Genomic DNA, 27,253 nt, shown 5'->3' with positions numbered 1-27,253 from the left:
TCCCCGCGCGTCGACTTCCCGTGGTATGTGCCACACCGCCTCCCTTGGCGCGGGAACACCATCATCCATGCCGGTCTTTGTCACGCTGTCGGGCTCCTCGCCTACTTCGAGCATAACCTTGCTGCCGCTGCCGTCAGGCCGCTGCCGCCGCTCCTCTTCGTCTTCGTCCAGCACCCGCCCGTCGCCAATGTCGCTGTCATCTTCCCCGACCACTTCGTCTACTCCGACCACTGTTGGTGACATCGGCCCCGCGCCGATGGACGCCACAATTGTCGTCGAGTCCTTCTCTGCTGGCCCCTCTGACTTCTCCGACATGGCGTACAGCTCGTGCAGGTCCCTCATCTACGCACGCCTAGTGCTGGCAACACCAATGCGTGCCTTCGTCCACGACGTGTCCCCGGGCCTGGCAAGCCTAGTGCGGCGCTTCGTCAACTTTGTCTTCGTCCGTCTTCGCATGCCCGGTGCTGGCAACACCGACGCGTCCCCGGGTTTGGCAAACCCGGTGTGACGCCTCGTCAACAACATCTTCTTCTCCGCACACCACTACTTCGACACCACTGCGCCCATGTTAACTTGGCGACCCTTGCGCCTGCGGATCCACGGCGTTTTCCTCGACACCGACTCCCCGACTCGACGTCGACCACGACATTCTTCGCACGGCTACCTCGACCACGGCTACACCATCCTACGTTCTGGGCTAACTCGACAAACGACACAAAGGGCTACCGCCTTGCTTGAGCAACCTCATCGGTTTCCACTCCAGCCACGCCTCCCGCGATGCGTCGACCGTTACGACTGTGTTTGTGTGTGGGGGGGAGGGGGTGTCCGTCGGCTTGCCTTCAGATTCTTCTCCAGTCTCACCGTCTGCGTCGCTACCGTTGTGACTGCGGGGGGATGTTGAGTATATTGATTTATTAGGAAACATAAGATATACTAGGATTTGTCTTGCCTTCTCTTGTACTCCAAGTTGGTCATTGTACTCCTATATATATGCCCACGAGGCTCAAGCAATACAACGAACTATTCCACCAATCCCTCTCTCTCCCTTCTAACAATTTGCCCACTGCGCCGTCTACCTCGCACTCTCCCCTCTCTCTTTTGTTTGCCACGCTTCCTCTCCTTTGTCCTCAGAGCAGTGACGGAGCTAACAGAAGTTCTCTCGGGGGAGGGGGCAAACAAGAAATACACAACTGGGGGGGGGGGGGGTGGGACTCTCCTTGATTTAACCCTCTAGAAAAAATTCCCTTCACTAATTAGACTACGCATATGATGTTCATTGACTTCGAGAAGGCCTATGATAATGTGGTGGGCCTTGGAGAAACACAAAATCCCAGCAAAGTATATCACCCTCGTTAAGGACATGTACGATAATGTTGTGACAAGTGTTGAAACAAGTGATGGCGGCATTGATGACTTTCCGATTAAAATATGACTGCACCAGGGGTCAGCTATGAGCCCTTATCTTTTTTGCTTTGGTGATGGATGAGGCTACAAGGGATATACAAAGAGATATCTCATGGTGTATGCTCTTTGTGGATGATGTGATGCTAGTCGACGATAGTCGGATGGGTGTCAATAGGAAGTTAGAGTTATGAAGACAAACCTTGGAGTTGAAAGGTTTTAGACTTAGTAGAACTAAAACCGAGTACATGGGGTGCGATTTCAGTACTATTAGGCACACGGAGGAGGATGTTAGTCTTGATGGGCATGTGGTGCCTCTGAAGGACATCTTCGATATTTGGGGTCAATGCTGCAGAAGAATGGAGGTATTGATGAAGATGTGGACCATCGAATCAAAGTCGGATGAATGAAGTGGCGCCAAGCTTCTGGCATTGTCTGTGACAAGAGGTGCCACAAAAGCTAAAAGGCAAGTTCTGTAGGACGGCGGTTTGACCCGCCATGTTGTATGAAGCTGAGTGTTGGCCCATTAAAAGGCGACATGTTCAATAGTTAGGTGTGGCGGAGATGTGCATGTTGAGATGGATGTGTGGCCACACGAGGAAGGACCGAGTCCGGAATGATGATATACTAGATAGATTGGGGTAGCATCGATTGAAGAGAAGTTTGTACAACATCGTCTGAGATAGTTTGAGCATATTCGGTGCAGGTCTCCAGAAACTCAAGTGCATGGCGGATGACTAAAGCGTGTAGATAATATCAATAGAGGTCGGGGTAGACCGAACTTGACATGGGAGGAGTCCGTAAAGAGAGATCTGAAGGATTGGAATATCACCAAAGAACTTGCCATGGACAGGGGTGCGTGGAAGCTTGTTATCCATGTACGAAAACCATGAGTTGGCTGCGAGATTTTATGGGTTTCACCTCTAGTCGATCCCAACTTATTTAAAATTAAGTTGTTGTTATTGTTGTTGTTGGACAGTGGCCACCCAGAACTGCACGCGTAGCTCCGCCGCTGCTCAAAGCCTACCCTCTCTTCCTGCCCCTCTCACTTCCCCTGATGACGGAGTTGCCTTTGCTGCTACTAGTGACAAGACCAACAATTTGTTTCTCTTTCTGTAAGACGGGAAGAAAGTAACCTTGCTGCTGAATTAATCACATAGGATCAATGTCTGACGGTTGTACATGATCGTCAGAGAGATACCAAACTATTCCTAAAGCAAATTAAGCCCGCAGTAGATAGTGTATATATAGTTAAATATTGTTGTTGACTAGTACTAGTTCGCTTGACGACGCGCACATGCCGGCCATCAATCAATCGCTCCTTGCACGAAACTACTCAGCACGCACCACCCCAGTTGTTTCCTGGCTCTTTCTGGCCGACAAGGAATAAAGTCTTGGCCATAATTCCCTTAACACTGTTTGATGAACATGCTAATCAACCACTACTCCCCTAAGATAACATTACTGAGCCATCGTGATTAGGTAGATGCGTCAGCAAAGGTTTCTCTGCTACAACTAGCTCGTACCCACCAACCCAATTGATTGCCCATCTTCCAACACTTCTCTCAACTCCCCCGGGTACACACACAAACCAGAAATTCATCCATAGAGAGGCTTAATAGCAGAAAATGAGCCATTTGTCCCGGTTCCAGAGGCCCATTAGCCCCGGTTCTGAAACCGGGACTAATGGGTCGAGACTAAAGCCCAACACCTTTAGTCCCGATTCGCTTACGAACCGGGATAGATAGTGCTCCACGTGGCCCGTGCGGCGAGCCCAGGCAGGAGGGCCTTTAGTCCTGGTTGGTAACACCAACCGGGATCAAATGGCGTCCACGCGTCAGCAGCTCAGGAGCTGTGGTTTTTGTTTTTTTAAAGGGGGAGGGGGGGGGGGGGGTTTAGGCGGTTTTGGAGGGTTAATTATTTAGGGGTTTCATATATTGTGTTAGCTAGCTAATAGCTAGAGAGAAGTGACCTCTCTTATCTCCGTGCTTGGTCGACGCTAGCTACCATACGTATAGAGAAAACTCGACACGCTAGCTAGTAAGCAAATGAAGGAACCATTAAGTACACAAGATCGTCATGATGAACATATACGGAGAGAAGTGATCAACCTCTCTTTCTCCGCGAGATTGGTCGAACAACAAGTTTCTGTATATCTATCCGACGCTACTAGCTAGTTACATATATACAATATAAGATCTCTTACAAACCCTAACATCTAAGGTCTATTTGAACTTCCACATGGTATTATTCGTCTTTATTTATGACGTGGTCAAGAAAGAATCCCGCCAATTCCTTTTGAATTGCTCGTATGCGATCATGTGGTAGGAGTTCATCCCGCATCTTCCATATCTAATTAAAGAAGTGGGTCAATACATGTATATGAATGAAACTCAACACAAATGATGGTAATAAAATAAAATTGTGAATATTGTTGTTTACGTACATCAACATCTTTTTTAGAGTAGAACCCCCCCTCCGCGCTTAGATTTCGTCGAGTTGTAGATGAACTCGCAAACGTAGTATCCACAAAAATCATTCCTGGCTTCCTGCCACAAGACCTTTACGAGAAATAGAGTTCAATCAAACTGATAATCAAGCATGCTTAATGGTTTTGATGAAACTAGTTAGAATCAATGGGAGATGCGCGGAACTAGCTAGTAGTACTTACATTCGGGTGTGTAAATCGCAGCTCCTTCGACAGTGCCGGAGCAATGACGGTGAACTGTTTCTAAACCCTGCCAGACAAAGAGAACAATTACTTGATATCAGGAAATGAACAAAGTTGCTGATATGGTGCGATAATGATCGATTGAACTTACCTCTGGAGCATATCAGTCATGTTCGCATACTCCTCGGGACTTTTTCTTCTAGAGTCCAAGACAGTTAATATTCCAATTTCAAGCGTAATCTCTAGCAAAATAAAGTGAAAGCTGCGCACACATGCATAACTCATCAATTACATTATTATAATTAACCTCGGTTAAGGGAAACCGAATATGCACAAGACAGTAACACTCACTGGAAATTGTAAGGAAAGAGTATTTTATTTGTGTTTTGATTTTTAATCAACGATTGTAGCAAGTTGTCCTCGGTCTCTTTGACATTGTGTTTGACCGTGTATTCATGTATGATATTTGGGTTAATGAACCCAATGTCATAGATATCTGCTTTCCTGCATTCGACGATCTTCAACCTGCATAATATAGTGAGGATAATTAGATATACATGCAAGAAAGAGCTGAGCTATATATAGAGACTTAATTGCAGAAGTAGTACTTACATACAGTAGCAAGTCACGAGTGTTTTATCGATGGCCTTCTGATTGTATAACTGGAATAACTCATCAAATTCAATATTCAAAATATCCATTCCAATGAGGTCGTGCTCCTCTTTAATTCTCATTGTCAAAGAATGCCTCCCAGACTGCCTGCATCTTTCCATGTACCAGTCATGGAGTCTTCGCATCATCGTTGTTAGACGAGGATGATCAGGTTTGACGAGAGGCCTCCCTGATACGTCCCCAACGTATCTATAATTTTTTGATTGTTCCATGCTATTATATTACCTGTTTTGGATGTTTATGCGCTTTATTATACACTTTTATATTATTTTTGGGACTAACCTATTAATTAGAGGCTCAACCCAAATTGCTATTTTCTTGCCTATTTCAGTGTTTCGAAGAAAAGGAATATCAAACGGAGTCCAAACGGAATGAAACCTCCGGGAGAGTTATTTTTGGAACGGAAGCAACCCAGGAGACTTGGAGTTGAAGTCAGGGAAGCTTCAAGGTGGCCACGAGGCAGGGAGGCGCACCCTACCCCCTGGGCGCCCCCCACCCTCATGGGCCCCTCGTGGCTCCCCTGGCCGACTTCTTTCGCCTATATATGTCCATATACCCTAAAAACATCGAGGAACATCATAGATCGGGAGTTCCGCCGCCGCAAGCCTCTGTAGCCACCAAAAACCAATCGGGACCCTGTTCCGGCACCCTGTCGGAGGGGGATCCCTCACCGGTGGCCATCTTCATCATCCCGGCGCTCTCCATGACGAGGAGGGAGTAGTTCACCCTCATGGCTGAGGGTTATGTACCAGTAGCTATGTGTTTGATCTCTCTCTCTCTCTCTCTCTCTCTCTCTCTCTCTCTCTCGTGTTCTCGAGGTGTAACGATCTTGATATATCGCAAGCTTTGCTATTATAGTTGGATTTTATGATGTTTCTCCCCCTCTACTCTCTTGTAATGGATTGAGTTTTCACTTTGAAGTTATCATATCGGATTGAGTCTTTAAGGATTTGAGAACACTTGATGTATGTCTTGCCGTGCTTATCTGTGGTGACAATGGGATATTCACGTGATCTACTTGGTGTATGTTTTGGTGATCAACTTGCGGGTTCAATGAACTTATGCATAGGGGTTGGCACACGTTTTCGTCTTGACTCTCCGGTAGAAACTTTGGGGCACTCTTTGAAGTACTTTTGTGTTGGTTGAATAGATGAATCCGAGATTGTGTGATGCATATCGTATAATCATACCCACGGATACTTGAGGTTACAATGGAGTATCTAGGTGACATTAGGGTTTTCGTTGATTTGTGTCTTAAGGTGTTATTCTAGTACGAACTCTATGATAGATCGAACGGAAAGAATAGCTTCGTGTTATTTTACTACGGACTCTTGAATAGATAGATCAGAAAGGATAACTTTGAGGTGGTTTCGTACCCTACCATAATCTCTTCGTTTGTTCTCCTCTATTAGTGACTTTGGAGTGACTCTTTGTTGCATGTTGAGGGATAGTTATATGATCCAATTATGTTATTATTGTTGAGAGAACTTGCACTAGTGAAAGTATGAACCCTAGGCCTTGTTTCCTAGCACTGCAATACCGTTTACGCTCACTTTTATCATTAGTTACCTTGCTGTTTTTATATTTTCAGATTACAAATACTCATATCTACCATCCATATTGCACTTGTATCACCATCTCTTCGCCGAACTAGTGCACCTATACAATTTACCATTGTATTGGGTGTGTTGGGGACACAAGAGACTCTTTGTTATTTGGTTGCAGGGTTGTTTGAGAGAGACCATCTTCAACCTACGCCTCCCACGGATTGATAAACCTTAGGTCATCCACTTGAGGGAAATTTGCTACTGTCCTACAAACCTCTGCACTTGGGAGGCCCAACAACGTCTACAAGAAGAAGGGTGCGTAGTAGACATCAAGCTCTTTTCTGGCGCTGTTGCCGGGGGAGGTGAGTGCTTGAAGGTATATCTTTAGATCTTGCAATCGAATCTTTTAGTTTCTTGTTTTATCACTAGTTTAGTTTATAAAATAAAACTACAAAAAAATGGAATTGAGTTTGTCTCATACGCTTCATCTTTTTAATGTCTTCCGTGAAAATAAGGATTCCGATAATTGTGCTCAATTGCTAGAGGAAGAATGCATTAGAATGTTTGGCACTAAATCTTTGAATGATGAGCATGATTGCAATGTTGTTAGTATGAATTCCTTGAATATCCATGATGCTAATGATATGCAAAGCCACAAGCTTGGGGATGCTATGTTTGACGAAGATGATATTTTTTGTCCCCCAAGTTTTGATGAGCAAATTTATTATGATGATAACATGCCTCCTATTTATGATGATTATATTGATGAAAGTGGGTTTGGAAGAGTGTCAACTTTAGGAAGTAATGATCCCACTATTTTGGAGGGTGTTGAATCTTATTGTGACAATTATGAAAGTGGATTTGGAGAGGTCATGACTTTATTTAGTGATGAATCCACTATTTCGGAAGAGGTTCCAATTGATTATGAGAATAAAGTTGCTATCTATGATGATTATTGTGATGACACGTATGCTATAAAGAATAAAGATAACCATGAAACTTGTCATCATTATTTTAATTTTTAATTTGATTATGCTTCACATGATAGTTATTTTGTTGAGTTTACTCCCACTATTCCGAATGAGAAGAATTTTGCTTATGTGGAGAGTAGTAAAATTTCTATGCAAGTAGATCATGAAAAGAATGCTCTATGTGATAGTTATATTGTTGTATTCATTCATGATGCTACTGAAAATTATTATGAGGGAGGAACATATGCTTGTAGGAATTGCAATAATATCAAGTTTCCTCTCTATGTGCTTAAAGTTTTGAAGTTATGCTTGTTTTGCCTTCCTATGCTAGTTGATTATTGTTCCCATAAATTGTTTGTTCACAAAATCCCTATGCATAGGAAGTGGGTTAGACTTAAATGTGCTAGTCATATTCTTCATCATGCTCTCTATATGTTAGAATTCTTATCTTTTATGTGAGCATCATTGAAATCATCATGCCTAGCTAGGGGCGTTAAACGTTAGCGCTTGTTGGGGGGGCAACCCAATTTTATTTTTGTTCCTTGCTTTTTGCTACTTTTTAGTAATAAATAATCCAGCTATCCTCTGTTTAGACGTGGTTTTATGTTTTAGTTAGTGTTTGTGCCAAGTAGAACCTTTGGGAAGACTTGGGTGAAGTTTATATGATCTTGCTGTAAAGAACAGAAACTTTCGCGCTCACGAGATTAGCTGCCATTTTTTACTGGAGAGTGCTTTTAAGTTGATTATTTTTGCAGATGACTAATAGAAAAATTCCTCACGTCCAACAATTTATTTAAGAATTTTTGGAGTTACATAAGTATTCGAATGATTCAGATTACTACAGACTGTTCTGTTTTTGACAGATTCTGTTTTCATTGTGTTGTTTGCTTATTTTGATGAATCTATGAGTAGTATCGGAGGGTATGAACCATAGAGAAGTTGGAATACAGTAGATATTATACCAATATGAATTTATAATGAGTTCACCACAGTACCTAAGTGGTGGTTTTATTTTCTTATACTAACGGAGCTTACGAGTTTTCTGTTAAGTTTTGTGTTGTGAAGTTTTCAAGTTTTGGGTAAAGATTTGATGGACTATGGAATAAGGAGTGGCAAGAGCCTAAGCTTGGGGATGCCCAAGGAACCCCAATGTAATATTCAAGGACAACCAAGAGACTAAGCTTGGGGATGCCCCGGATGGCATCCCCTCTTTCGTCTTCGTTCATCGGTAACTTTACTTGGAGCTATATTTGTATTCACCACATGATATGTGTTTTGCTTGGAGCGTCATTTTTTTTTACTTTCTGTTTGAATAAAATACCAAGATCTGAAATTCTTAAATGTTAGAGAGTCTTCACATAGTTACATAATTATTCAACTACTCATTGATCTTCACTTATATCTCTCGGAGTAGTTTGTTATTTGCTCTAGTGCTTCACTTATATCCTTTTAGAGCACGGCGGTGGCTTTATTTTGTAGAAATTATTGATCTCTCATGCTTCACTTATATTATTTTGAGAGTCTTTTAGAACAGCATGGTATTTGCTATGGTTATAAAATTGGTCCTAATATGATGGGCATCCAAGTTGGGTATTATAAAAACTATCATAGGAAGTGAATTGGATGCTATGATCAATTTGATGCTTGATAATTGTTTTGAGATATGAAGGTGGTAAGGTTAGAGTCATGCTAGTTGAGTAGTTGTGGATTTGAGAAATACTTGTGTTAAAGGTTGTGATTCCCGTTGCATGCACGTATGGTGAACCGTTATGTGATGAAGTCGGAGCATGATTTATTTATTGATTGTCCTCCTTATGAGTGGCGGTCGGGGATGAGCGATGGTCTTTTCCTAGCAATCTATCCCCCTAGGACCATGCGCGTAGTACTTTGTTTCGATAACTAATAGATTTTTGCAATAAGTATGTGAGTTCTTTATGACTAATGTTTAGTCCATGGATTATACGCACTCTCACCCTTCCACCATTGCTAGCCTCTCTAATACCGCGCACCTTTCGCCGGTATCATACACCCCCCTTATGCCTTCCTCAAAACAGCCACCATACCTACCTATTATGGCATTTCCATAGCCATTCCGAGATATATTGCCATGCAACTTACCACCGTTCCGTTTATTATGACACGCTTCATCATTGTCATATTGCTTTGCATGATCATGTAGTGGACATCGTATTTGTGGCAAAGCCACCTTCATAATTCTTTCATACATGTCACTCTTGATTCATTGCATATCCCGGTACACCGCCGGAGGCATACACATAGAGTCATATTTTGTTGTAATTTTTGAGTTGTGAGTAAATAAAAGTTTGATGATCATCATTATTAGAGCATTGTACCAAGTGAGGAAAGGATGATGGAGACTATGATTCCCCCACAAGTCGGGATGAGACTCCGTATGAAAAAAAAGAGGCCATAAAAAAGAGAGAGAAAAAGGCCCAAATAAAAAAATAAAATAAAAAAATGAGAGAAAAAGAGAGAAGGGGCAATGCTACTATCCTTTTACCACACTTGTGCTTCAAAGTAGCACCATGATCTTCATGATAGAGAGTCTCCTATGTTGTCACTTTCATATACTAGTGGGAATTCTTCATTATAGAACTTGACTGGTATATTCCAATGATGGGCTTCCTCAAAATGCCCTAGGTCTTCGTGAGCAAGCAAGTTGGATGCACACCCACTTAGTTTCTTTTGTTGAGCTTTCATACACTTATAGCTCTAGTGCATCCGTTGCATGGCAATCCCTACTCACTCACATTGATATCTATTGATGGGCATCTCCATAGCTCGTTGATACGCCTTGTTGATGTGAGACTATCTTCTCCTTTAATTCTTCTCCACAACCACCATTCTATTCCACCTATAGTGCTATGTCCATGGTTCACGCTCATGTATTGCATGAAGATTGAAAAAGTTTGAGAACATCAAAAGTATGAAACAATTGCTTGGCTTGTCATCGGGGTTGTGCATGATTAAATACTTTGTGTGATGAAGATAGAGCATAGCCAGACTATATGATTTTGTAGGGATAACCTTCTTTGGCCATGTTATTTTGAGAAGACATGATTACTTTGTTAGTATGCTTGAAGTATTACTATCTCTTATGTCAATATAAACTTTTATTTTGAATCATTTGGATCTGAACATTCATGCCACAATAAAGAAAATTACATTGAGAAATATGCTAGGTAGCATTCCACATCAAAAATTCTGTTTTTATCATTTACCTACTCGAGGACGAGCAGGAATTAAGCTTGGGGATGATTGATACGTCTCCAACGTATCTATAATTTTTTGATTGTTCCATGCTATTATATTACCTGTTTAGGATGTTTATGGGCTTTATTATACATTTTATATTATTTCTGGGACTAACCTATTAACCGGAGGCCCAACCCAAATTGCTGTTTTCTTGCCTATTTCAGTGTTTCGAAGAAAAGGAATATCAAACGGAGTTCAAACGGAATGAAACCTTCGGGAGAGTTATTTTTGGAATGGAAGCAATCGAGGAGACTTGGAGTTGAAGTCAGGGAAGCTTCGAGGTGGCCACGAGGCAGGGAGACGCGCCCTACCCCCCTGGGCACGCCCCCACCCTTGTGGGCCCCTCGTGGCTCCCCTGACCGACTTCTTTCGCCTATATATGTCCATATACCCTAAAAACATTGAGGAACAGAATAGATCGGGAGTTCCGCCGCCGCAAGCCTCTGTAGCCACCAAAAACCAATCGGGACACTGTTCCGGCACCCTGCCGGAGGGGGAATCCCTCACCGGTGGCCATCTTCATCATCCCGGCGCTGTCCATGACAAGGAGGGAGTAGTTCACCGTCGGGGCTGAGGGTATGTACCAGTAGCTATGTGTTTGATCTCTCTCTCTCTCTCTCTCTCTCTCTCTCCTCTCTCTCGTGTTCTTGAGGTGTTACGATCTTGATGTATCGCGAGCTTTGCTATTATAGTTGGATCTTATGATGTTTCTCCCCCTCTACTCTCTTGTAATGGATTGAGTTTTCCCTTTGAAGTTATCTTATCGGATTGAGTCTTTAAGGATTTGAGAACACTTGATGTATGTCTTGCCATGCTTATCCGTGGTGACAATGGGATATTCACGTGATCTACTTGATGTATGTTTTGGTGATCAACTTGCGGGTTCAATGAACTTATGCATAGGGGTTGGCACACGTTTTCGTCTTGACTCTCCGGTAGAAACTTTGAGGCACTCTTTGAAGTACTTTTGTGTTGGTTGAATAGATGAATCCGAGATTGTGTGATGCATATTGTATAATCATACCCATGGATACTTGAGGTGGCAATGGAGTATCTAGGTGACATTAGGGTTTTGGTTGATTTGTGTCTTAAGGTGTTATTCTAGTACGAACTCTATGATAGATCGAACGGAAAGAATAGCTTCGTGTTATTTTACTACGGACTCTTGAATAGATAGATCAGAAAGGATAACTTTGAGGTGGTTTCGGACCCTACGATAATCTCTTCGTTTGTTCTCCTCTATTAGTGACTTTGGAGTGAATCTTTGTTGCATGTTGAGGGATAGTTATATGATCCAATTATGTTATTATTGTTGAGAGAACTTGCACTAGTGAAAGTATGAACCCTAGGCCTTGTTTCCTAGCACTACAATACCGTTTACGCTCACTTTCATCAGTAGTTACCTTGCTGTTTTTATATTTTCAGATTACAAATGCTCATATCTACCATCCATATTGCACTTGTATCACCATCTCTTCGCCGAACTAGTGCACCTATACAATTTACCATTGTATTGGGTGTGTTGGGGACACAAGAGACTCTTTGTTATTTGGTTGCAGGGTTGTTCAAGAGAGACCATCTTCAACCTACGCCTCCCAGGGATTGATAAACCTTAGGTCATCCACTTGAGGGAAATTTGCTACTGTCCTACAAAACTCTGCACTTGGAGGCCCAACAACGTCTACAAGAAGAAGGGTGCGTAGTAGACATCACTCCCGTACTCGAATCTGAATTCATCCACCTCCATGAATTCAATGGGTACATCATCAGGCAGGTAATCACCACTACCAGGCACCATCCCCAGATGATTAGCGACGATATCGCTAGACACCTTGTGTGGGGGGCACGTTTGCTTTGCCTGTTCGCCGAGCTGGGGAATTTGTTTCCTAGTTCTTCATGCTGCTAACCTTGCGTCACTGCAAGTACTTCCCGACCGCTCCGCTTCCTTATATATGCCTTTCTAATGCGCTCATAGTTGGAATCCGGCGGAGGCGGCGGTGGTTGCTTCAGGGCATCAATAGTCCGCTTCAATTTCACTGGATCTATCGTTTCGTTCGGAGGTGGAGGTTTCGGTGCAAAAAGTCCCTCACTTGGGCATGACTGATGTCCTCATTTTCCTTGTTGGTCCTCTCATAAGGTAAGCTTTCCGGAGCCTTGAGAGATGGACCATATTTGAATTGCTTCGCTCCTCTGCTTGTACTACTGCTAGCCGCCGGAGCGGCGGCCTCTCTCTTCCATCGTTGCTGACGCGGCGGAGTTGGCTAATGCGCCGGAGGAGGCAGAGTGCTCCGACGCGCCGGAGGAGTCTGAGTGCCCCGACGCGCCGGAGGAGGCAGAGGAGGAGCCATAGTTCCCTCACGCGCTGGAGGAGGCGGACTGCTCGTCGGAGGAGGCGAAGAAGGAGCCGGAGTGCCTTCACGCGCCGGAGGAGGAGGCGGAGTGCCCTGACTCACCGGAGGAGGAGGAGGAGGAGGCAGAAGCATCCAGTTTGGAAGCTTGATGTACTCCTTCCGCCATAGACATGGAGTCTTCAGAGCAAGACCCAGCTGGATCTCCCCTTCACTTGTAGGGTGGTCAAGCTCGAGCTCCTCAAATCCCTCCATTACTTCATCCGCCATCACAACAACATAGCCCTCTAGAATCAGACGGCAGTGAAAACTTCCGTCGGGTTGAGGAGGTGGAACAGTGTCGACAACCGCCTTCAAGGTGATGTTTTGCCATTTCATCATAAGCTGGCAATGTTGAGCCTCCGTGATAGCATCCATGGGGTAGCTAGGAGCTATGAAGTCAGGCTGCTGAACGAGCTCCGTGGAAGCCACGATGCTTCTCCGCTGAGATGGCGGGGTAGCTTCGTGCCACTGAGATGGTTGGTCGGCAGCTCGCTGACTCTCAACTTGTTCCTCTAGCTTCAGTACTCTTGCTTTGAGCTTCTGTATATCGCTCAGCTCTTGTTTCCTCTTCCTCTCCCAGGTTTTGTAACTGGCTGCGCCGGGAAACCCAATCTTCCACGAAACTGAGCCTGGCATGCCTCGTGTTCGTCTAGGGTGCTCAGGATTCTCGAGGGCCTCAGTCAGCTTGTCATTCTCTCCGTCGGGAATGAACATCCCTTCCTATGCTGCCTTGATTGCTGCCCAAAGCTTCGTGATGGGTGTTGCAAGTTGCTCGTCCGTCCAACGTCACTTCCCTGCTTTAGGGTCCAAAGTTTCCCTAACCCTGAAGAACCAATTTCTCAAGCGGTCAGGCCAGTTCAATGTATCTGGTTCGACCCCTTTAGCAATCAGGTCCTGCTCAGCTTTGTCCCACGACGGCTGGGCTTTGAGGTAGCCGCCTGACCCCATGTGGTGGTGCCACTGCTTCTTTGCATCATTTATCTTGTTTATCTCTGACATCTTCTTACTCTTGTCCGATTTCTTGTAGGCCACAAATGCGGGCCAGTGATCTCTTATCTTTTCAAATCGGCCGACGAATTCTGTAGTCTTCTTTTTGTCGACAAACTTTGATTTCAACTCTTTCTTCCACCTCCTGAATAGCACTACAAGAAAACACTTCCGTGATGATACGTGTTTGTCATAGTAGGTCGCATTTTTTGTCATGCATGTACATCCATGACGATTTTATGACAAAATCAAGATAGTCATACCTGTGCTGTCGTAGAAGTGTTCCATGACATTACCAAAATTATCATCACGGAAGTGTCCACTTCCATGACGATAAATCGCGCGTCACATAAGTGCTTCCATCAAGGGTGACCGACAGGTGGCATCCACCGTAACGGGACGCCGTTAAGCTATCGGGTTGGGTTTTGGATCCGATAACCCGTTAACAGCCCGGACCAATGGGAAATTTCCACGTGTAAAATTCTGATTGGCCGGAGGAAACACGTGTCAGCTCGTCAGTGGGTCAGATAGGTGTCGGTGTCAAAACCGGCGGATCTCGGGTAGGGGGTCCCGAACTGTGCGTCTAAGGCGGATGGTAACAGGAGGCGGGGGACACGATGTTTACCCAGGTTCAGGCCCTCTCGATGGAGGTAACACCTTACTTCCTGCTTGATTGATCTTGATGATATGAGTATTACAAGAGTTGATCTACCACGAGATCGTAGAGGCTAAACCCTAGAAGCTAGCCTATGGTACGATTGTTGTTGTCCTACGGACTAAGCCCTCCGGTTTATATAGACACCGGAGGGGGCTAGGGTTACACAGAGTCGGTTACAAGGGAGGAGATCTACATATCCGTATTGCCAAGCTTGCCTTCCACGCCAAGGAGAGTCCCATCCGAACACGGGACGAAGTCTTCAATCTTGTATCTTCATAGTCCAACAGTCCGGCTAAAGTATATAGTCCGGGTGTCCGAGGACCCCCTAATCCAGGACTCCCTCAGTAGCCCCTGAACCAGGCTTCAATGACGATGAGTCCGGCGCGCAGATTGTCTTCGGCATTGCAAGGCGGGTTCTTCATCCGAATACTCCATAGAAGATTTTGGACACAAGGATAGTGTCCGGCTCAGCAAAACAAATTCCACATACCACCGCAGAGAGAATAATATTTCCACAAATCTAATTTGCTGACACATTCTGCAGCATGACATCACACCACGGCCCGGTCATTATTTGAACCGTTTTTCTCAACCAGCCACTGCACATATTGCGAGGCGGTTTTCTTGGCACGTCTTGTCAAAGCAGAGATCATGTCCCCCTTATCACGGGATTCTCATCAATACAGATGTGGGTTACCCAACCATGCCATCAATTATGGCGCTTGGGGAATAAGCGGTTTTACCAGGCAAGTGGGGAGGCGCAGAATGCCTGCTGCCTTTATAAGGGGACAAGGACTCCCTTTTGCACCCACGCTTTCTTCTTCCCGATCCATTCCCCTCCGCCCAAGCTCCAGGGCCCAAGCGTTCATCTTCTCTGCCCACAAAGGCCTTCCGAAAATGTCCGGATCCGGAGCAGGAGGCAAATGGATGGCCTCTACTGTCCGGGAGAAGGATATCAAAAAGCTTCGGGAGGCCGGGTATCTGGCCAAGAAAATTAGCCATCGTCTCCCGACGACGGGACAGATCGTCCCTACTCCGGAACCCCACGAGAGGGTTGTATTTCTGCCTCACTTTGTCCGCGGGCTAGGGTTTCCCCTCCACCCGTTCGTTCGCGGCATCATGTATTATTATGGGATCGATCTTCATGATCTGTCCCCTAATTCCTTCCTCAACATCTCGACATTCATTGTCGTGTGCGAGGCTTTTCTCCGCATCTCACCACATTTCGGCTTATGGCTGAAGATTTTTAATGTGAAGCCCAAGGTAGTGGGTGGCGAGCACGCCGAGTGCGGGGGCGCTATGTGATACGTCTCCAACGTATCTATAATTTTTGATTGCTCCATGCTATATTATCTTCTGTTTTGGACATTATTGGGCTTTGTTATTCACTTTTATATTATTTTTGGGACTAACCTATTAACCGGAGGCCCAGCCCAGAATTGATGTTTTTTGCCTATTTCAGAGTTTCGCAGAAAAAGAATATCAAACGGAGTCCAAACAGAATGAAACCTTCGGGAACGTGATTTTCGGAACGAACATGATCCAGAGAACTTGGACCCTACGTCAAGAAATCAAAGAGGAAGCCACGAGGAAGGGGGGCGCGCCCTCCACCCTCGTGGGTCCCATGTTGCTCCACCGACGTACTCCTTCCTCCTATATATACCTACGTACCCCCAAACGATCAGATATGGAGCCAAAAACCTAATTCCACCGCCGCAACCTTCTGTACCCATAAGATCCCATCTTGGGGCCTGTTTCGGAGCTCCGCCGGAGGGGGCATCCATCATGGAGGGCTTCTACATCAACACCATAGCCCCTCCGATGAGGTTGTTTCCCATGTCGTTGAGGAAGAGGTTGCCGAGGTCGGGGAAGAAGTCGTCGTCGGTGAAGTCGTCACTGCCAGCAGTCGCGAGAGTGCGCTCGCCAAATTTCGACAGCGCCCCGCGAATGGAGCGCAGGAGGGAGTGGCTGTAGGGGACGTTGCATCCGCCGAATGGAGCGCAGGAGTAGCACACGAAGCAGTAGATGGTGCTCCTCCGTAAGTCTCTATCTCTACTCTTATCTCTATCTCTACTACTCTTCTTTATTTTTTATAACAAATCGAATAGTACTGCGTCCTTCACTGCACGCGCGGCTGAACACGCCTCCTCGCCTCCATCATCACCAACTAAGTCTTTTATAGGAGTAGGAGTAGAGAAAAAACCGAGTTGGTGATGATGGTGTGCCGTGCAATGCACGGGCATCTTGGTAATTATTTTGCATATAATTCCAAACACCACGTAGACAGGGTCTTTGACCATGTTACAACTATGTTAGTATCATTGTTAGTGGTCAGCCGGTGCAAGTTATAGCCCCGGGTGTTTTAACCTTATTTTTAGTAATGATATCTGGCAATTGTTCGCCACGAGCTCAATCCTGGTGAATCCCACGTAACCGTGAGATTTCCATCCGACAGTGGCCTATTTTTAAGCCATAGTATTTGACAAAACCGCCACCCTTACACACATACTGTAACTGCATCACGGGCGTTTGCAACTGCCATGTCTCCCAGCGAACGTTTGCTGGGGATTGGAGTTAGCATCGATGGCGGTTCGTAGTCGTTCCACGCTCGGGCATTGAAGTTTGTAACTATTTTAGATTAGAATATACTACCACTACTGGAATCAGCTAATTTGCCATCTGCCAGCTCTTTGCCGTCTGCTAGCTGACGGCAAAGAAGCTCTTTGCCATCAGCTACCCAAAAGCAGACGGCAAAGAAATGGCAGACGGCAAAGAAGCTCTTTGCCATCTGCGAGCTCTTTGCCGTCCGCCAGCGGACGGCAAAGAATCTTTGCCGTCCGCTGGCAGACGGTAAAGAGAGAGGTGGCCCCACCCCCCGCCCGTTTGGAAAATACTTAACGGCCCACCTCTTTGCCGTCTGCCAGCAGACGGCAAAGAGGCAAAAGGGCGGACGACAAAGAGGACACTAACTAACGGCCCGTACCCCCCTGCCCGTTACTCTGTTCTCTCCTCGCCGAGCCCTGCCACCACTTCCCACCCCACCGTCGCCGCCGCCCGCCGCCCCCACCACTCGCCGCTGCCCGGTCGCCCCACCACCCCGCCGCCCCACCGCCCCCCCGCCCCGTCGCCACTGCCGCCCGGCGCCGTCGCCCCCGCCGCCCCGTCGCCCCCCCGCCCCGGCCCCCTCCGCCCCGGCGCCCCGCCCCCCCGCGCCCCGGCCACCCGCCGCCCCGCGCCCCACCGCCCCGGGCCCGGCCCCCCGCCGCCCCAGGCCGCCCCCGCGCCCCGGCCACCTCCTCCACCGCCCCGCCCCCCTCCTCCACCGGCCTCCTCCTCCACCGGCCCTGCCCCAGGTGAGCCCCCCTCCTTTTTTTCTGTTTTTTTTCTGTTTTTTTCCTTTTTAGTTTTAGTTTTAGTTTAGATTTAGTTTTAGTTTAGATTTAGTTTTAGTTTTAGTTTTAGGTTTAGTTTTAGTTTAGTTTTAGTTTTAGGTTCAGTTTTAGGTTTAGTTTAGTTTGAGGAAAGAATAAGAAGGAGAGAAAAAGAGGAGAGGAGGAGAAGAAGAGGAAAAAGGAAAGGAAGAAGAAGAAGAGGAGGAGAAGAAAAAAGAAGAAGAGGAAGAAGAAGAAGAAAAAAGAGGAGAGGAGGAGAAGAAGAAGAGGAAAAAGGAAAGGAAGAAGAAGAAGAGGAGGAGGAGAAGAAAAAAGAAGAAGAGGAAGAAGAAGACGAAAAAAGAGGAGAGGAGGAGAAGAAGAAGAGGAAAAAGGAAAGGAGGAAGAAGAAGAAGAAGAAGAAGAAGAAGAAGAAGGAAAAAAAAAGGAAGAATAGGAAGAATAGGAAGAAGAAGAAAAGGAAAAAAGAGGAAAAAACCCCGACCCGACACGGCACCCCGACCCCGACCCGGCACCCGACCCGGCACCCCGACACGACACCCCGACCCCTAGGCCCCGACCCCGACACCCCGACCCCGACCCCGACCCCGACACCCCGACCCCGAGCCTGACCCGACACCCCGACCCCGACACCGACACGGCACCCCGACCCCGACCCGGCACCCCGACCCCGACCCCGACCCCGACACCCCGACCCCGAGCCTGACCCGACACCCCGACCCCGACACCGACACGGCACCCCGACCCCGACTCGGCACCCCGACCCGACACCCCGACCCCGACCCCGACACCGACACGACACCCCGACACCGACACCCTGACACCACACCCACCCCTTACCCCGACACCGACACGGCACCCCGACCCCGACCTGGCACCCCGACCCGACACCCCGACCCCGAGACGGCACCCCGACCTGACACCCCGACCCGACACCCCGACCCGGCACCCCGACCCGACACCCCGACCCCGAGACTCTGACCCCGAGCCTGACCCGACACCCCGACCCCGACACTGACACGGCACCCCGACCCCGACCCGGCACCCCGACACGACACCCCGACTCCTAGACCCCGACCCCGAGACCCCGACCCCGACCACGACCCCGACACCCCGACCCCGAGCCTGACCCGACATCCCGACCCCGACACCGACACGACACCCCGACCCCGACCCCGACACGGCACCCCGAGACCGACACGACACCCCGACCCCCGACACCTCCCGAAAAAGTGTTCTTTGGCCTTCCAGAAGCCGACGGGGTCATATATTTGTGAATTATTAGTTAGGTCATATATCTTTCGATTTTGTTATGAAAAACATCATATATAATTGTGTTGATCGGGTAGTTTTAAATGTGCAGTTGTTTCATCGCTGCGAGGTTTGGTGTTCGACGACCTCGCCGTGCGTTTGACGAGCTCTGCCCCTTCGTTCGTGGGTGAGCACAAATGACATGTCCTCCTCCCCCATTAATTATTTGATCTATTCCGATGAAACTTGATAGCTAGCTATATATGTGTCTTGAATCATCAGTATGCGTAACCAATATGTGTCTCCCGTTCGAAAGCGTCATAGTTATAAATATGCATGCATTTGCATATTTATAACCTTGATTCTTTCGAATTGTCCAACGCTATGCATGGACAGCCCGAGTATGTTTATATTGGGTTCGTTTTCCCATATGCTTTGCTCCGGATCCGACGCATAAATTTCGTCAGTGCCTCCCCTGTTGTTCTCCGGGTACACATCCTCTCTGTTTATTGCAGAGACGTGTATCAGGAGAACAGCGGGGAGGTGCTGCCGAAATTTTGCGTAGGATCCGGAGCATAGCATGGGAAAATGAACCCAATCTAAACATACTCGGGTGGGATTAGGACCTATCATTACCTATTAGAGTGTAGGTTGCATGGACGTAATAAAATTGACAAAGTAGATCAACTGATGAATATATACATGGTGAATTATATATATATATTTGTTGTGTGTCTAGTAGCTCTGAAAGTCAAGATGAGTGATCGTGCGTGGATGTACACCGGTCACACTGGTCAGAACAAATGGAGCACTGAATGGTTCACAAAAACCAAGGGGTTTTTGCGAGCCGCATTTGCAAATGGCCAGAGGAAAACCTGGTGCCCCTGTTTACGGTGCGGCAATTGGGAAAAGAGGACAGAGGCTGAAATGGGCAAACACCTGCAGAAGAGTGGTTTTACGCCCGATTATACGGTGTGGACATTTCATGGTGAGTCTGCCCAACGTGACCGAGCTGAGGTGGATCGTCGTCGCACCGACGAGCATGGTACCGGGATGGAAAACATGGTGCAAGACTTCGATGATGCTCGGGATTCGGACGAGGAGATGGAGGAATCTGCAAAGGCCTTCAATGAAATGTTGGAGTCTTCAAAACGTCCGCTCCATGAGCACACTAAGCTTTGTCAGTTGGATGCCATCTCACAAGTAATGGCTCTGAAGGCTCAGTTCAACTTGGGCAGAGAATGCTACGATGCAATGATGACAGTATTTGGACGCTTTCTACCCAAAGGCCATGTAATGCCTGCAAACCTGTACCAGTCGGACAAAATCCTCCGTGCACTGAAGATGCCCTATGATAAGATACATGCCTGTGAGAAAGGATGTGTCTTGTTTAGGCTTGACTATGCGGACTTGAACTATTGTCCCATTTGCAAGTCTTCCAGGTACGTTGTGGTAGACAACGGTATGGGTGAGAAGACACAGACCAAAATCCCCGTTAGTGTTCTTCGGTATATGCCAATCGTACCAAGACTTCAACGTCTTTTCATGGTCGAAGAGATGGCCAGACAGATGACATGGCACAAAACGGGCAAAAGAACCGAACTAGATGCAGATGGGAATCTGATGATTGTACACACATCGGATGGTGTTGCGTGGAAAAAGTTTGATGAATTACATGGTGACAAAGCGGCAGATCCGAGGCATCCTCGAGTCAGCATCAGCACGGATGGGTTCAGTGTGTTTGGTATGACAGCAGCCCAATACAGTTGTTGGCCCGTATTTGTCTTTCCACTCAATCTCCCCCCCGGACAGATTCTGCAAAGAAAGAACATTTTCCTGACGTTGATAATTCCAGGGCCCAACTATCCGGGGAAAAATATGAATGTGTACATGCAACCGCTTAAGGACGAATTGCAAGAAGCCTGGGATAATGGGTTCAAGACATACGACGCCTATAGCAAACGAAACTTCATAATGCGTGTCTGGTACATGTACTCGACGCATGACTTGCCGGCGTATGCGTTATTCGTTGGCTGGTGTGTGCATGGAAGGTTCCCGTGCCCCACATGCAAGGGAGCTCTTGAGTTTCGTTGGCTTCAGGCCGGTCGTAAGTTTTCTTGCTTCGACATGCATAGACAGTTCCTGAATCCTCGCCATAAGTTCAGGAAAGACAAGAAGAACTTCATCAGAGGTGGAGTTGTCAAAAACTCTGCACCACCTGCATTGACAGGCCAACAGACCCTGGATCAGTTAAACGCTCTCGAGCCAGATCCAGAGCGTCCAGGGTACTTCAAGGGGTATAATTCTAAGCTCGGCTGGACTCACAAAACATGCTTATGGGATCTGCCTTACTTCAAAGACCTCCTTTGCCCACACAACATCGACGTGATGCACACTGAGAAGAATATCGCCGAGGCACTTTTTGGTACATTGTTCGGCATAGATGGGAAGTCAAAGGATAATACTAAGGCTAGAGTCGATCTGGAGGCGCTATGTGATAGGCCGTTACAAAACATGAAAGAACCGAAAGGAAAGCAGAACTGGACGAAGCCAAAGGCATGGTTCAATCTTGGAAGGCCAGCTATGAGGGAAATTATCTTGTGGGTGAAAATGCAGTTGATGTTCCCCGATGGGTATGCAGCGAATCTACAGAGGGGAGCCAGTCTTGATAAATTGAAGATATTTGGTCTCAAGAGTCATGATTGGCACATATGGATTGAGCGGGTAATGCCGGTGATGTTGCGTGGCTTCATCCCTGAGGATGAATGGCTAGTACTGGCAGAACTCAGCTATTTCTTCCGTGTTCTTTGTGCGAAAGAACTATCGCCTGGCGTGCTAGAAGAAATGGAAGAGTTGGCGCTGGAGTTGATCTGCAAGTTAGAGAAGATCTTTCCACCGGGCTTCTTTAATCCAATGCAACATTTGATTTTGCATCTCCCGACCGAGGCAAGATTGGGGGGGCCCGTGCAAAATCGTTGGTGCTACCCAACTGAGAGGATGCAGAAGACGCTTCGACACAAATGTAAAATTAAACGTAGAATTGAAGCATCGATGGCTGAGGCATTCATCACTGAGGAGGCGGCAAACTTCGTGACAGCACACTACGAAGCCAAAAATCGTCATTTGCATAATCCGAAGCCTCGGTACAATGCTGACGACCCTAGAAAGGGTGGATCAAACCTCAGCCTATTCAAAGGGAATCTTGCACCAGCCAGTGTTTGAAATCCAGTATCTTTGGATAACGAACAATGGCGGACCATTTCGTTGTATATCTTCAACAACCTGATAGAAGTGCGGCCGTACATCAAGTAAGTTCTCGGTACATAGTTTCGCAACTTCTATTTCCTTTGAATTGCTCTTATTCCTGGATATTTCATACAGTCGATACGTCGCCTTATTCTCGTATGGAGCGGTGATCCAAAAGGATTCTGTCGAAGAGTATGAGCTTCTCGCAAAGCAAGGAGGCGGCTATCCCGGTTTCATCTCTTGGTTCAAACAAACGGTAATTTCTATTAGACTTGTAGGCTAATTTGTAGGCGGCTATCCCGGTTTCATTCGCTAATTTGTGCGTAATGCAACAATCCTCTCATATTAAACTTGTAGGCTAATTCAGGGTCTATGGACGCTGAATTGAGACAAGTCGCTAATGGTTTTGACTATAAGGTCCGTTCATTTGACAAATACGACATCAACGGGTATCGCTTTCGTACCTATGGCAAAGAGCTATCTATGGCCTACCAAAAGTCTACAAATTGTTGTGTATCTGCTATCGGCGAAGGAGGTACCGAGTATTATGGGAGAGTTGAAGCAATTTATGAACTTCTATTCTATGGTGAAAACCCACCGAATGTCGTAGTCTTCAAATGTTATTGGTTTCAGCCGAAGGAGACTAGAAGGACTCATGAACATATAGGGCTAGTTGAAATCAACCAAAGCACCCATTTAGATGTTCCTGATGTATATATTACGGCTCAACAGGCGACCCAAGTATTCTATCTACCGTGGGCCTGCCAAACTAATCCAAATCTGAAAGGTTGGGATGTCGTTTATGAAGTGCCGCCACGTGCTAGACTATCTCCCCCAAATGAAGAGGATTATGAACCTCACATTAACCCAGACACATATGAAGGAGAATTCTTCCAAGAGACACGTCTTTCAAAAAAGCGTTTCAAGAACCGCTATACTTCACCCCAAAACATTGAAGTAGACAGCGACAGTGAATCCGACATCACCCCAGAGGAGGAACAAGAAGAGCCGGAACAAGAAGAGGTTACTGTTGCGGATGACCTGTCATTGCTTGACCGATTACGTCAAGGTGGCCTTGCACATGTTGATGCTACTGAACCCTATGAGCCCGTCATTGATTATAGTGATGATGATGATTATGCATTTATTGATGATACTGATCGAGATTATTAGTAGTGTCAGGTATTAATTTTTTTAATGTTGTACTTGATGATGATACACTTAAGTGATACACATATTATTATTCATGTCGGTCTTTTTTTTATGTTGTACTAATTTCGTTTACTGTTTGTCATGGCAGGTGTTGAAAGATGGTGGGCGCTGGTCGGGAGCGCGCCAAGGCCCCTTCTTCGTCGGCGCGTGGTCTGAGGTCTTCCATTCCAGACGCACCTCTCCGCCGAGCGTTGCTGGACAGTATGGCCACACCGCCGGGCCCTTCTTCGTCGACCGCGGTGCCCAGCAGAGGACGAGGTAGGAAGAGAGGAGGTGGGGCACGTGGTCACGGGAGAGGAGGTAGGGTGACTGCTACCGCGCCTTCCTCGCCGCCACCCCCAGCTGTTTCACCCGAGCACGTGACTGCTAGGGTGGACTCGTCCGAGGAGGAGGCTACACGGATTCCGGTCCACGAGTCTCCGGTCCACGGGTCTTGGGCCCACGAGCCTCGGGTCGACTGGCCTTCGGCCCACGAGACCCCGGAGGAGCACACGTCCGGATGGGGTACCTGGCCGGATCAGCCCGAGGAGCCGAGTGGCCATGCTGATGATGGCGGGGAGCCGACTGATCTTTAGGAGGAGGGGGGCACCGTCTACCAGCGTGGTGCTACACGGCTCCCGTCCGTGCCGGCGACCCGCGAGCAGAGGTGGTTGATTTTCCCTGATGGGGAGAGGTACGTAAGTGCATTTAATATTTTTGTACCTTGTGCATTCACGTTTCTTCAAATAACTAATGCGTTGGCCTTGTCATGCTGCAGGGGTTGGGACCACCATCATAGTGTCCGCCGGCCCAACTCCGTCCTTGGAGTTCTTTGCCGGCAAAACTTCCCGGGGTTTGTCACGTTGCCTGGTGAGGGTCGGCTTCCAGAGCTTGGATTGAGCTGGGAGCACTACGTGGCTGCCCCGGCCCCGCCGGATGTGATTATCGACGGTGTCGTGTGCGCACGACGGCAGACATGGTGATCAGGACGTTCTGGGTAATTTCTCCTTTACACATTTAAAAATCTTCAACTAGCTAGTTATTAATTGTACTAATCAATATTGTCTCATTTGATTGCAGACATTCTACAGGTGTGAGGAGGGATACGAGGAGGACGCGGCACATGTTATCGAGAACGTCTGCAAGCGCCTACTCCAGAACTTACGCACGAGGCTCGGGTGCCGGCTGTCCGAGACTACTACGGCTTGCGTGGTATCAAGAAGACTAAGCCGGCGTGCCGCGATAAGTTCTTGAGTAAGGAGCAGTACATGAAGGTAATTCTTAAGGCCTTCTACTTAAGTTCCTTCATTTAGTAATTCTTAGCCGTAGCGCTCAAGTTTCTATTTGCTAACTTAGGCGCCTCCGAGATGGTGTGCGGATCGGATGGATTGTTGGGAGGTGTTGGTCGATGAGTGGTGCTCAAAAGAATGGCTAGCCCTCCACAACGAGGCCAAGGACAAACGTGCCCAAATGGAAGGTGTGCCACACCATCATGGCAGCTCCAACTTATATCAGTTCGGGCGCAACTGGGTATGTGGTTTGCTTCATGATTCATGCAATTCATTCATCATGCTAGCTTGAGGCCTTTAATTACTAATTTACATTGTTTCTCTCTTTCAGGCACGCCACAATAAGGTGGATAAGGTGCCAGAGGTGTACGACCTGTATGCCATGGCCCACACTGCCTCTTTCAAGAAAGTCAAGGCTTTCTCTCAGTCTGACCTCGATGATGCAAACAACTTCACCAACATCTCCTCCCACAACAAGCTCGTGAGATATAGAGATGAGGGGAAGGTGAGGAAAGGGGTGGACTTTAACCCGAGCCAGGGTCCCATTGATCCAGAGCTGGTGATGATATCTGGTGGCGGGAGGTCCCATGGCTCCATAGCCATTGGAGATGGACTTATCCGTTGTCCTAGCACTCTCCCGGAGATCAAGGCGCGCCAGTCGAGCTCCGCTCCTGAGATAAGGCCTCGTAAACGGCCAGTGCAACTCGCCATCAAGGTTAGTGATACGTACTCAGTTATCTTTCTCCATTACATTGTGTGCGCTTCCATCAATGATTACAAATGGTCATGTGAGTGGTGTTGCAGGCTGCTATACAGAGTGAGAGAGATCGAACGGAGAAACTTCTGGCGGAGGCGGCGGAGAGGCAGCGGGAGTTGGAGGAGAGGACGACAAAGATGATGGAGGAGGAGAGGGCACGGAATGACATGCAGGCAAGGGCCATGTACGAGCTCCTTGTGGTAAGTTTCTTCTGCAGATTAGCCAAAACATTCATGTAGTGTTTGTCTCATTACTAACTAGTATGACTGAGTCATCGAAACCAAATGTGCAGTCTGTGTGCGAGAAGACAGGTCAGACCGCTCCGCCGATGCCAGTGATTGCTCCTGGGACCACGGTGAGTTTTATTTGAATGGACATTACTTGCTAGTCTTAACATTTGAGTGTCATCATGCTAACAAGACATTGGAAATGATCTTTGGTGCAGCGTAACTCCAGACAAGCATCGCACGATCCTTCTCCAGCTACCGACACGAGCCACCCCGCTCCTACACCTCCTGGATCTTGGTAAGTTTATCTAGTGTTTTGCTTAACACATGCATAAAGACCTAGACTTAGCTTTAATTAGCTTAGTTAGCTCATAGACGATCCATTTTACTTAAGTTAGCTCTAAAATGACCCATTTTACCTAGGTTAGCTTATAAATGATCCAGTTCATCCAAGTTAGCTAAAAAATGACCCATTTTACCTAGATTAGCTCCTAAATGATCCATTTCACCTACGTTAGCTTTAAAATGACCCATTTCAACTAGGTTAACTCCAAAATGACCCATCTTACCTAGGTTATCTCATAAACGATCCATTTCAACTAATTTAGCTCATAAACGATCCATTTCACCAAGTTAGCTAAAAAACGATCCATTTCACCTAAATTAGCTCTTAAATGATCCATTTCACCTAAGTTAGCTCAAAAAGATCCATTTCAACTAAATTAGCTCATAAATGATCCATTTCACCTAAGTTAGCTCAAAAACGATCCATTTCACCTTAGTTAGCTAAAAGACGATCCATTTCACCTTAGTTACCTAAAAAACGATCCATTTGACCTTAGTTAGCTCATAAACGACCCATTTCAACTAAGTTAGCTCATAAATGATCCATTTCACCTTAGCTAGCTCATAAACGACCCATTTCAACTTAGTTAGCTCATATATGATCCATTTCACGTAAGTTAGCTCATAAATGACATACTCTTCTTGTTCTAGTCTTCTTCTTGTTCTAGTCTTCTTGTTCTAGTCTTCTTCTTGTTCTACTCTTCTTGTTCTAGTCTTCTTATTCTAGTCACCTATTTCTAACTTTCTTATTTTTCATTTTGCAGATTTCATTCACTTGACGAAAGCTTGCATAGATGGAGTGCTCCTTATCCCTTTCTCTGTTTCTTTTGTATCGTTGAACTATGCATGTATCTTGGTAGTTGGATGAACTATGCTATGTATGATGGAACTTGGTAGTTGGATGGAACATATGTGATGAAGTTATGTGATGGAACTATGTATGATGGAACTATGCATGTTGGATATCTTATATGTTTGCTGT

The 27,253-nt window shown here is 46.7% G+C and overlaps 1 protein-coding gene across 1 annotated transcript; it reads left to right on the top strand.

Annotated features, from left to right (window-relative positions):
- Positions 1-313: 313 nt before the first annotated feature.
- On the top strand, positions 314-26,369 carry LOC141023211 (uncharacterized). Its single transcript, XM_073499557.1, has 4 exons — positions 314-502; positions 25,274-25,657; positions 25,747-25,899; positions 25,992-26,369. Exons 1-4 carry the CDS (start codon positions 314-316, stop codon positions 26,067-26,069), a joined length of 804 nt encoding a protein of 267 aa, XP_073355658.1. The 3' UTR covers positions 26,070-26,369.
- The last annotated feature ends 884 nt before the right edge of the window (positions 26,370-27,253 follow it).

Source organism: Aegilops tauschii, chromosome 5 (assembly GCF_002575655.3).
Source record: "Aegilops tauschii subsp. strangulata cultivar AL8/78 chromosome 5, Aet v6.0, whole genome shotgun sequence".
NCBI classification, from domain to species: Eukaryota; Viridiplantae; Streptophyta; class Magnoliopsida; order Poales; family Poaceae; genus Aegilops; species Aegilops tauschii.
The sequence above is the reverse complement of the archived record's forward strand: the minus strand, read 5'-3'. Positions and strand labels throughout refer to the sequence as shown.